Source organism: Salvia splendens, chromosome 12, assembly GCF_004379255.2.
Source record: "Salvia splendens isolate huo1 chromosome 12, SspV2, whole genome shotgun sequence".
NCBI classification, from domain to species: Eukaryota; Viridiplantae; Streptophyta; class Magnoliopsida; order Lamiales; family Lamiaceae; genus Salvia; species Salvia splendens.
The window spans coordinates 33,447,455-33,459,691 of NC_056043.1; the positions used below are offsets into that span (position 1 = coordinate 33,447,455).

At 44.3% G+C, this 12,237-nt stretch overlaps 2 protein-coding genes across 2 annotated transcripts; one reads left to right on the forward strand and one right to left on the reverse strand.

The window, feature by feature from the left end:
* Nucleotides 1-276: 276 nt before the first annotated feature.
* LOC121758445 (probable inactive receptor kinase At5g67200) lies at nucleotides 277-5,721 on the reverse strand. Its single transcript, XM_042153844.1, has 2 exons — nucleotides 4,110-5,721; nucleotides 277-1,024 (listed from the first exon to the last, which is right to left on the reverse strand). The coding sequence occupies exons 1-2, from the start codon at nucleotides 5,500-5,502 to the stop codon at nucleotides 462-464; spliced, it is 1,956 nt and encodes a 651-aa protein (XP_042009778.1). The 5' UTR covers nucleotides 5,503-5,721; the 3' UTR covers nucleotides 277-461.
* A 1,304-nt stretch (nucleotides 5,722-7,025) lies between these two features.
* On the forward strand, nucleotides 7,026-8,614 carry LOC121759641 (uncharacterized protein At4g06744-like). Its single transcript, XM_042155299.1, has 2 exons — nucleotides 7,026-7,700; nucleotides 7,877-8,614. Exons 1-2 carry the CDS (start codon nucleotides 7,135-7,137, stop codon nucleotides 8,538-8,540), a joined length of 1,230 nt encoding a protein of 409 aa, XP_042011233.1. The 5' UTR covers nucleotides 7,026-7,134; the 3' UTR covers nucleotides 8,541-8,614.
* Nucleotides 8,615-12,237: the final 3,623 nt, after the last annotated feature.

The window sequence follows — 12,237 nt, forward strand, 5'->3', positions numbered from 1 at the left end:
ATACTAAATGTGAAAATTGTAGGAAGTGAATGTATATATATGTAGATGAAAAAGGTTACAATCAATAAAAGTAAAAAATTTAAATGAGTGACAATGTGTTGGATATCCATTGAACGCCCTAAAAGCACGGACTACTTACATATTGACTTGAGTGCTTAGTTGCATTGCATCATGTGCTTTGGGCTCCATAGATGAAAGAGTAAAGGAGAAAAAACTTTTCTTTCTTAGAATTAATATGAGATATGTAATGACTATCTACCTCTATGAGTTAGTATATCACAGTTAAATATCATTTATATAGTTGTAGGTGGCATAAAGTCTTAGGTCATAAATAGGGAAACACCTAACATCCTCTAACTCAATTGCAAAAAGCTAACCATAATTGGACCATCAATACCACAAAATATCTAAGCTGTTGTAGGCCTATCTTACTTCACATTTATAGCATAAAAATTTACACATTAATTAGGGTTAGGGTTGAACTCACTATCTTCCATCAAGATCATCTCCTTAATCTCCTGTATCATCTTCAGCACCTGCCACATCGTCGGCCTCTGCTCCGGGGACGCGACGCTGCACGCCAGCGCCACCTCAAGCAGCATCTCCAGCCGGCTCTCCCCGCCCTCCTCGCCCCTCACGGACCTCAGCCACCTCATCATCTCGTCAGGGGCCAGATTCGGATGCTGAGACGGAGGCCTACCCGAGAGGAGCTCCAGCAGGAGGACCCCGAACGAGTACACGTCTGACTTGGAAGTGGCCTCCCCGTGGCTGGCCCGGAGGGTCTCTGGGGCCTTGCAGGCCAGGGAGTCGGCATCCTCATCAGGGGCCGGGGTGGCCACGGCCATGAGGCAGTAGTCCGTCAGGCAGGCCTCGAAGTCGGAGCCGAGGAGCACGTTGGACGACTTGAGGTTACCGTGCACGAGCCTCCAGGCTTGGTGGATGTAGCAGAGGCCTTGAGCTGTGTCCTCTGCTATTTTCAAACATGATGTCCAGTGAAGTGGTTTGGCCTTTCCTGACTTCGTACCTGTACAATGTTGCCACCCATAATTAACTCATTTCAAGAACATTCTTTTTTATTTAATAATAGGATTAGCTCATTTAATGTTCTAGTATAAAGACAATATAGCCATCAGAGTGAGAAGATGCATGAGAACTTAGGTATAAGAGCATCTCCAATGGAGGCTAGCGGACCGGCCGATTCCCGGCGCTGGCCGGTCTGCTAGCCGAACCATTGTAGGCGGCGAGCGGAAAAACGGTGAGAATTTCGGCGAGCACACGCCGATTTTTGATCGCTGGCCGATGCACTCGTCGATCGGCTGACCGATGCACTCGCCGATCGGCTGACCGCCATTGTAGGCGGGCGATCGGCCAACACTATTTTTTATTTTTTTTTATTTTTAAAACACTATATATACACGATTTGCACGTCATTTTCATTCGCACCGCTTGCTTTAACGAGTTTTCTCTATCACTTAATTTATGTACAAGAGCAATAAAGCAAAATGAAGAACAACAACGAGTCTACTCCAGTGACGAGCGGGTCTCAAACTCCCACGGTACCTGTGGGAGGTGGATGGGGTCCGATGGCTAGGTACTACAACATGTACCCTTGGCAGCAGATGATGCCCGGGATGACAGCCGAGGGTAGTATACCGGGATGGCAGGGGATGCAGGGCGGGCAGGGGGTACCGGGGATGCAACCCGAGATGCAGATGATGCCGGGGTGGCAGCCGGGGATGCCGGGGGGGACAATGTCTATCGCCCCAGTATTGATTTTTTGACTGCTTCTTCGTACACATCGACCCCATCGGAGACGCAGTTCACTGGGTGTGAGACTTTCTCCTTAGAGGAGTTGGGGATAGATCTCGAGGATGCGGACACTCCCGTTCAAACGGGGGGAGTAGGGCGGGGTCGGGGCGCACCAAAGAAGAAGAAGGGCAAGGGGAAGGGCAAAATGGTGGTCGGCGAGTCATTGCAGCCGGCTGATGACGACAGCCCGACACGGAGGAAGTGGATGGATGCGGAGAATGTCGCGCTGTCCAAGGCTTGGGTGAGTGTTTGCGATGATCCCCTCCATTCGAACAATCAGAGGATCGTCAACTTGTGAGCTAAAATATCAGCAGCCTACAAGGCATTTTTCCTGGAGGGGAGGCCACACAGCGGGGAGGAGTGCCGGAAGGGGTGGGACCGAATCAGGGCTGCGGTCTCCCGATTTTAGGGCTTGTACACCAACGCCCTCCGCATGCAGACCAGTGGCCAAACTGACGAGGACTGCAGGAGGATAGCGGAGAAAGCCTTCTCCGTGCCCGGGCTTTATAAGGAGTTCACCTACTGGAACTGCTATGAGGTGCTGATGGACTTCGAGACGTTTCTGGCAGGTGTCGATGCTGGCTGGCCGAAGAAGCAGCGACTGAACTATGCCGGTGATTACAGCGGCAGCAGCGGCGGTTCCCACGACCTCCCCGAGGATGTTCAGGAGTTCCCGTCCTCTCCATCGTTTACTCGCCGCACTCGCCTAGTTGGTCAAAGGCGGGCGCAACGGGTAGCGAGGGGGGTCGCCCAGGGTCCCAGGAGGTCCAGTCGGCATCCCCCCTATTGGCAAGTCGCCAACCGAGCTCGCCTTCTTCGCGCGTCAACAAACGCGGGCTCAGATGCAGAAGATCTTAGCTGAATGGAGGGCGACAACTGACCCCGTGGAGAAGAGGTTTCTTCACTCAATGCTCGAGAGTATGCGGGTCGATTTGGATGCCGGCTTGGCACAGTTGGGGGGCTCAGACGCAGGCTCAGATGCCGCAGATTTTGGGGTCTCGGATAGCGGCGACAACGGCGACGGCCACGAGGAGTGAGGCGGAGGCGGGGGCTCGTGTGTGGAAGAGGGTTTTTTTTAAATTAATGTACTTTTTTTAATTTTACTAATATTATTGAATTTTCCCATATCTATGTCGTAAATTTAATTCTGTATTTTGTGTGATTGTTAATTATTTGTTTTTTATAATTTTGTTTATTGTGGCTAGCCTATTGCTTGTCCTGATGATGTGGCAAGAGGAGTTTTTAATGCTGATGATGTGGCAGGAGGAGTTTGTGGCTAGCATATGACTGGCTTATGGCTGGCTATTACTATTGGAGATGCTCTAACCATCAAAATCTCAGTTAATAAGAACTTAGTCATAACCATCATTGTTCAAAGAAGAAATGAGAAACTTAATAGAAAATAAATATGTGCATGTGAACTTCATACGAGTAATTTTTTAAAAAGAAGTTGCATGAGAACTTCATTTTTAAACAGACTATTTGTTCATAGGAGTTTGTCGGTATGAATAAATATAATTGCAAAATTTTACAAACAATGTTTGTGAAGTTATTGAGTTGTTTAGATTCATGTCATTCAATAGAGGATATTGCATTACATTGCAATCAATGATTTGGTCCATGGGATATTGGGTCTTTCTAGGAAGACTGGATACACATGATGTGGTGATGAAAAGAAAATGGAAAATACAGCTTTTAAATGGAAAATAATCTATTAGGACAGATAAGCATAGTGAATACTATATTAATAAAAACCTAGAAGTCTAGAACTACTATGTCCCAAAATGAAAAAAATAAATTAATGAATGTCAGTTCCCTAGAGCTAAAGTGGTCTGTTTAGATTCTCTTAAGCCAGAGAGAAGATACTATAGCAATCTTGATTTACACATAATTATGTTTTATTCCATACCATAATCTATTTGGCGTTTGTTGCCACATACTGCAAATGCTACAGTTCCCATGCCCAATTTACAATTTATTATTAAATGCTTCAATACGTTACATCAGTTTACTACTGTCCCCTCCAATTTCACATTACCCATACACCAATAATTCATAGCTGCCCATATCCAAAAGAGTCAATAATTTGAATTTTATTACTTCCTCGTCCTACAGATCTAAATGTAATTGAGTCATACAGTATTTTCTTTTATAGTTCTCAACATATTTAGCTTCAACTATGATAGGACCTATGAAATTCTATTAAGTTAAACTAACTAATCCTCACATAATTGATAATACTATTAAATCAGTTAGAAGTACTACTCGAGAATTGAATTAAATGGGATTAGAGTAGTTACCGTGGATTAGGGAAAAGAGGCTGCCATTAGCGTGATAATCATAGATCAAGAGGCGTTCTTCCTTAGCCTGAAAATAAGCTCTGAGAGCCACCAGATTGGGGTGGCGGAGGCCTCCGGCGGCTCCCATATGCCCCTCGAAAACCTCCTGCTTGGCGGCGGCAAACCTCGCGGCTTCGAGCCTCTTCACCGTGACGATGAGGCGGCTGTCGAGCACAGCCTTGTAGGTGGTCCCCATCGTCCCCCTTCCCAGCAGCTCCGCCGAGGCGCGCATCAGCTGGTCCAGCGTGTACACCGCCGCCTCGCCGGCGCAGAACATCAAGCTCCCGCTCTTCCCCACCAACATCTGCTGCTGCTGCTTCACCTCCTGCGCTCTCTTCACCTTCTCCGCCAGCTCGTCGTTCTCCTCTTCGATCCTCATAACCGCCTCCTCATTCCCCGTCACGCTCGGCTCCAGCCCGATTTTCGCCATCTCGCCCTTCCCCGCCGCCCTCCGCCACCTCCTCCTCGCCGCGATCCCCACGCAAATCACCGAAATCGCGAAAATGCACGCGCCGATCGTGACTCCGATCGCCAGCGCCGCTCTCTTATGCCTCCGCATCACGCCGCCTGCGCCGTCCAATTTCGCGGTCTGGCCGAGCACCGCCGCTTGCGAATTCGGAGGCGCCGCCGTCACATTCGCCTGAGAACCGAAAAACGGCCGCTCGGAGCGGCATTCCTTGTTGATGATCTCTCCGCAGAGGCCGGAGTTTAACGAAAACGACGACGAATTGAACCGCGACAGAGCCGGAGTGACCGGAATCGCGCCGGTGAGGTCGTTGTGAGAGACGTTGAAGATCTGGAGCGAGGACTGGTTCAGAGGTGGGACGGAGCCGTTTAACCTGTTGAAATCGAGGCGGAGGTAGTAGAGCCTGTCCAGACCGTTGAGAGAGGCCGGAATCGAGCCGGCGAGCATGTTGTAGGAGAGATCGACGGTTTTGAGGCGGTGGAGGGCGGAGAGGGAGGGAGGCACTGCGCCGGAGAAGTAGTTTCGGTTGAGAAAAAGGGCTTTGAGATTGACCAGACCGGAGAGATCGGGGATTGGACCGGTGAGTGAGTTGTTCTGGAGGCTGAGGACTCGGAGCTCGGCGAGCTGGCTCAGCGAGTTCGGGGCGAAAACGCCGCCGAGTTTTACATCCTCGACGATGAGTCGAATCACTCTGGAATCGGAGCATTCGACTCCTTTCCATTTGCAGAATGCGGAGCTAGATTTGGGCGAAAAATTCAATTGGTTCCTCAAATCGGCTTTGGATTTGAAATGGAGCAATGCAGCTGCATCGTTAGGAAGGGGAGCAGCAGAGGAAGAAGAGGTTAATTCGAGGAATAGTAAAATGAGAAGAAGAGGATTGAACTTCATCGTCTTCTTCGATGGAACCTAATTTGAAGCAAGGTTTAATGGAGGTTTGAGTTTTAAGTAGAAGCAGCAGATTTATGTTGACAGGTCACACACAATCTTCGTTTCGAGACACTTACCATTTTGGATTATGGTAGTATGAGTCTGGTCACGTGCACTTGCTACATGGTTTTTTAATTATTGTTTTATGAAATTAAACTTATATTAGAGCTATGATGAAGGATAAATAAATTTATTATAGCACATGGTATTAATATGAATTAAAGAGAGTATTTATATAGATATAAAAATCAAGAAAAAGGGGACGGTGACACAAGCATGCAAGGTATTAGAGAAAAAGGCAATTGTCGGAGTGGAATTGAGGAAACAGAGTCAGTAATCACGTGACAAATAAAGGAAGCGAAAATAGAGGTGGGGAATTTTGAATCTCTCTCTCTCTTTCAAGCGATATGGAGTACTATATGTTGCCAAAATACGACTAAATTTTAAATTGGATCGTAAACCTATTATCCTTTTTTTATTACTAGAAATTCTATTAGTTTACAAACATGATTTGTTATAATAGCATAATTATCATATTACATAATCTCCGTATTTAATAGTATTTCAAATTTACACATAAGAGAGCAAATGAATAGAGGGGGGTGAAAAAAAAGCCCAAATGAAGCCATAATATGGAAATTGGACTCAAAATGACAACAAAGGGATAGGCCCATACAAAATTAAAGGGAGTATAACCGCGGAGTAGTATAGTGGAGTATTTTTTGGTAGATGTCGTAAAGACATATACCATTGAAATATTTGAGGAATTATGAGAAATTTATATATTTTGATTTTTGGATATTATTATAATCTGCATACCAATTAAAATTTTTGGATAGAACTTTATTATTTTATATAACAATTTAATCTAATAAAGGCAAAATATTTTAGTAAAAGACATAATAATACTCCATCTATGATGAGAAATGTACATAATTATTGAAAATATCCGAGATATTCAAATATGTTTTCAATAATACTTATTACTATATAGTAAATGAACTTACCATTTTTAGTAATAGATACTCCATACATGAGAGAAATTAGAGAAAATATGCTGAGAAATTCAATAAAACAACTGTATTTTTTAAATGGAAATAGTAGTAAATGAGGGGACATGCATGTCACCAGTGATAGCTTACTTGGACCCATGAATATACTAGCTAGGAGTATTAATCTTGGAAAAACATTAGAGGTATATTTGACAATTTTCTCTCAAAAAAATATTTGACCCTAAAAATACAAAATATATGTCATTATAACTCTAAATCCAATTCACCCCACACTAGTAAAATAATAATCTTCTAGTAGCTAGTTAATTTCTTAGTGTATGATATTGCATTTAATTAAACTTGTAATTTACTCCATATAATTACATACACACACATCTCATAATAACATGACCTAACAATGAAAATTCCCAATTTCTACCAACCAAGCCACTTCTAGCCACCTAAGAAACAGAATATGCACACTCCACATTCTAAACCTTCACACTACTTTAAATCTCATCATGCACGCACTTTCTTTTCTCCCTTTTTATGCTTCATCCCCACCATTCAAAAATATTAGTATGAAAAAAACCAAATCAAAATGAGAGTAAAAACTTTCACAATTCCACTCCAAACTAGTATCATATTATTCATCACCACCATCCTCCTCCTCTTCCCCACACACCACCAAGCCAAAAACAACCTCCCAATCTCCGCTACCGACGCCGCCGCGATACTCCCCCCTCTGCAAGACCTACTACTCTTCGCCGATCAAAGGCTCGCCGCGATCTACCCCGTGATCCAAAGATTTAAAAATACCATCACCTCCGACCCCTTCAACGTCACCGCCACGTGGACCGGCAGCAACATCTGCCGCTACAAGGGCTTCTTCTGCGACACCCCGCCCGACAACCGCTCCGCCACCACCGTCGCCTCCATCGACTTCAACGGCTTCCACCTCTCCTCCCCGACGCTGGTCGGCTTCCTCGACGAGCTCCCTGACCTCGCCCTGTTCCACGCCAACTCCAACTACTTCTCAGGGGCCTTCCCCTCGTCCATCGCCGCCCTCCCCTACCTCTATGAGCTCGACCTCAGCAACAACCGCCTCTCGGGCCCATTCCCCACTGCCATCCTTGCGATGGATGGCCTATCCTTCCTCGACATCAGGTCAGTGCCTGATCAGGGGTGCTACTCTTTGAAGCAGCAGCACCCCTGGTCAGGTCAGACAAATATTTTATAATAGTACATTTTAAAATCTTTTTTTTCTTGAAAACGTGCGAACTTCTATTTATATAATAAAACGGTCTTGAGTTCAAATTTCACTGCCGTACGATTTTGATCAGATTCAATTCCTTCTCGGGAGCCGTACCGCCAGAGCTATTTGCGATGGACCTCGACCTCCTCTTCCTCAACAACAACAATTTCATGACGCGCCTCCCCGACAACGCCGATGCCGATGCCCACGTGGCATATCTCAATTTGGCAAACAATAAATTCTTCGGGCCGATCCCGCGCAGCATAGCCAAAGCCTTATCCGGTTTGTCGGAGATTCTCCTTCTGAACAACCTCCTCAGCGGCTGCCTTCCCTACGAGCTGGGGCTATTAAAAGACGCGGTGGTTTTCGACGCGGGAGGGAACGATCTCACCGGACCGCTGCCGTTCTCACTGGGGTGTCTGGAGAAGCTGGAGGTGCTGAATCTGGCAGGGAACAAATTGTACGGACAGGTGCCGGAGCCACTCTGTTTGTTGGGGAATCTGAGGAATGTGTCCTTGTCGGGGAACTACTTCATGGGGGCGGCGCCGGCGTGCATGAGGCTGATCGCGGCTGGGGTGATGGATGTGAGGGGGAACTGCATTCCCGGCCAGCCGCTGCAGAGGCCGGTGGCGGACTGCGCCGCCTTCATGGCTCGCCCCAAATATTGTCCGTATTCGGATACGTATTCCAAGATTCCTTGTTGGATTCCTCAGTATGATTCTTCTGCTTTAGCTCCTTCTCCTTCTTCTTGATGCTTCTTTTTCCAAGTATTTCGTATCATGTTTTTGGTTTAACTAAAATTCAAGAGGATTATATTTTAAATTAAGTCTTACTCTTTCAAAGTTAAGCTCCATTATTAAAATTTTACAATAATCATTGGAAATTTCTAATTTGGCCCTAATTCTTTGATCAATTACTCAACTGATCTCAAACAACGTTTAACAATACAAGGTACTAGGAATTTGATTATTGTGTTGATATATTTTCATTTTACAAATTTATATTAGTTCTTGAATTTTCAAAAGGCTAATTTCATGAAACGTTGAACTATTAGGACTAAATTTACAATTAACCTTAATAATATAACAAAAGGAGGATGTGTGATTGGGTGCGATGAGGACCATGAGATTCTTCATCAAATAGTTGTTGAAATTGTGAATAATGATTGGGTGGGGAGAAAGTAGTGTTATAAGCCTTGCTTTTGTTAGTGGTTGACACTTAGTGGGTTCAAATCGAAATGTTTGCCAGCATCAATTCGTGGTGTGGCTAAAAGGTAAATTCTAGGTTTGGGCCATCAATTCGTGGTGTGGCTAAAAGGTAAATTCTAGGTTTGGGCTCTACTTTAGCAAAGTGAGTTGGGGCAAAACATTGGGATATGTAGATTAAGAAATTATATTAAATGAACTAATTGAAAATAAAATGAAATAGGAGAGTAGAATAAAGTAAGAGAGATAAATAGAGAGTAAAGTATGTTATGAAATAAAGTAAGAGTGATTTAATTTTTTGTTCTTTTTGTCAAAAATGAAAATGAGAGTCAACTTAGTTAGAACATCCTAAAATGATTCAACTTAATTGGGGCAAACAAAAAGGACTCAACTTCACTGGGACTGGGGGAGTATCATATATTATTACATTAATAATAGAGATTATGACAATATAATACAATAATCTCGATTAATCGAGTTGCCCAGTATTCAAAATTTACTTGTCGCTAGTTACTTTTTAGTCTGTTTACCAATATTTGTCACACCTACTTTTTAGTACTTTAGGAAATGGACCTCACATTCCACTAACTCATTCTCACTAACATTTTTTATAAAACTAATACCATATATAAAAGTATGACTCATATTCCACTAACTTTTTCAACTCACTTTCTATAGTACATTTTTCAAACTCACGTCGGGTAAACTTGTGCCAAGTATAGGCGGACGGAGGAAGTATTAATTGGCCAACTCGAAACCCGGCCGGGCCAAATAGGCAAAACAATCCTATAAAAACTAAATAAGAAATTTTAGCATTTGAATCAGGAAAAGAAAATTAATTTAAATTAAATTAAATAAATCCTTTACTTTTGCCGACAAGTGCAATACATAAAGAAAGAAGAAAAAAGCATTTCATAATTTAATAGGACGGTGGATGATTTATGAAATTTTGTGGATCGTCGATCAAATTTTAGAAATTGCGAGACAACGAAGTGATCTATCTTGATGATATTATAAATGACTAACCCCTTTGTTTTACTTTTACCGGAGTAATTATGATACTCCCTTCGTTCCATAGTAGATGTTACACTTGGGAGATGACATGAGATTTTAGGAGATGTTATTTTGTGTGTTAAGTTGTGAGAGAAAATATAATTTTATAATTGATGTGAGAAAGAATTTTTTTTTAAAAGGAAATGTGACATCTTTTGTGGGATAAACTAAAAAGGAAAGTGTGACATCTACTAACGCAGGGGGAACATTCTTTTATGCGATAATCAACATCTTCAAAAAATAATCTCATCAAACCAATTACTAATAAACGCACATACTTATTTAATAACTACCGTACACTAATAAATATTTTATGTAGGCATTGTGTTGTGTCTATAATCAAAGGACAACAAAGTGGAGCTTGATGGAGTACGTACTAAACAAGCCCAACAGCAGTAAAGCCCATCAGCCTAAAGCCCAAGAAAGAGTATCAGTTCGGCATGACTAAAGAGTATCAGAGTTCAGTTCGGCACAACCAAAGAGTTCGGCCCCAGCCTACAGCTCGGTAAAAGCCAACCAATCAAACTCTGCTCTCAGGTCGGCATCAAGCTCTACTCTCAGATCGGCAAAAGCTGCTCGGCCATAATTCAGCAGTTCGGTCTCAGTATTCGACCGAACTAGGAGATAGTGGACTCATGCAGGATTTCCACCTCCACCACCCACGATCTATTTAGTGGTGTCAAGCAGTCATTAACTCATGCAGGATAGTGGACCCATGCAAGATCGCCACGATCTCCACGACATCCACTACCTAGTAAATGGCTGCATGCCACGATCTAGGTTCAATGTATAAATAGAACCTAGATCAGATAGATAGAAAGTTCTGTTAGACTCTCTCGCTTTCTAGAGATAAAAACGCAAAATAGCAAGTCTGTATTGTAAGCTGTAAGAAAACAGATCAAGCAATACAACTCTGCCCTCATTTCTTCCCGTGGACGTAGATTTACCTCAGTAAATCGAACCACGTAAAATTCTCTGTATCGTGATCTGCGTCTTCCTGCATTCACTAACATCAAAAATTCGCCGATTCATCACTGGCGCCGTCTGTGGGAAGCAGAGAACCAAATTTGTGATAAAGCGAATTTTTGACCCTTTTTCCACCCCAAAAAAAAAATGCATACCAGATCACATAACACCCATAATACCGTTCGTGATAACCGTGAGGAAGCTAGTCCAGCTCGCAGGTCTGAAAAACGGCCTCGGGAGACATCTACCTCCGGTTCTCACGAAGAAGGAACAAGCCCCTCCAGGAGTCATCGCACCGAGTCTTCCCAGCAGCCCGATTTAAATGAAGCTGTCAAGCTGTTCTTGGCCGAGAAGCAGGAGGAGTTCTTAACCTTCCTGCAGAAGAGCCAACAGCCGGAGAAGACAACGACGGATTCTCCCTCCTCATCTAGGCATGAAAGTCACTACCGCAGTAGTGACGTGTCTTCCAGGAGAAAGAATCCTCAACCCCGACATGTTCCTGTTCCTCCTCGGTACCGGAACCACAGGAGAACTCCATCTCCTCCGTACCGAAGAGATGTCGGGTTCGCCATGTACGGAGCATTAAAGACTCCGTTCTCGGACGATATCACCCGAACTCCTTTGCCGCGGAACTACCGAACTCCGTCGATAACCTATGACGGACTCGTGGATCCTCATGATTTCTTGGGACGCTATCAATATAACATGGCGAACCAGGGTCTCAACGAGGTCCACATGTGCAAGCTGTTCCCCGAGCTGCTCATCGGGAACGCCAGAAGGTGGTTCGACAGCCTTCCTCAAGGCAGCATTAGATCCTACCGAGATCTAATGGATGCTTTCCACAGGAGGTTCTTTCAGAAAGCGGAAGCCCGGATCACTTCGGCTCAGCTGCTTTCTATACGTCAAGGTCGCGACGAAAAGATCAGCGATTTCCTGACGAGATTCCATAAGGAATGCCTACAAGTAGATAATCTCAATGATCTACTTGTCATTTCGGCATTCCAAAATGGAATCCTGCCCGGAGCTCTCTACAGAAAGCTCGTGGAGTGCGGTCCGCAAACAGCTCAAGAAATGTGGGACATTGCGGACCAGTTTTCCCGTGCGGATGAGGCAGACCGTCGAAAACGGTCTTTAGACAGCTCATCCCGAGGAGACGAAAAGAAGTCCGATCATAGCGATCAGAGGCCTTCCCGCCGAACTCCTTTTGAAAGAATTCAAAGGGCAC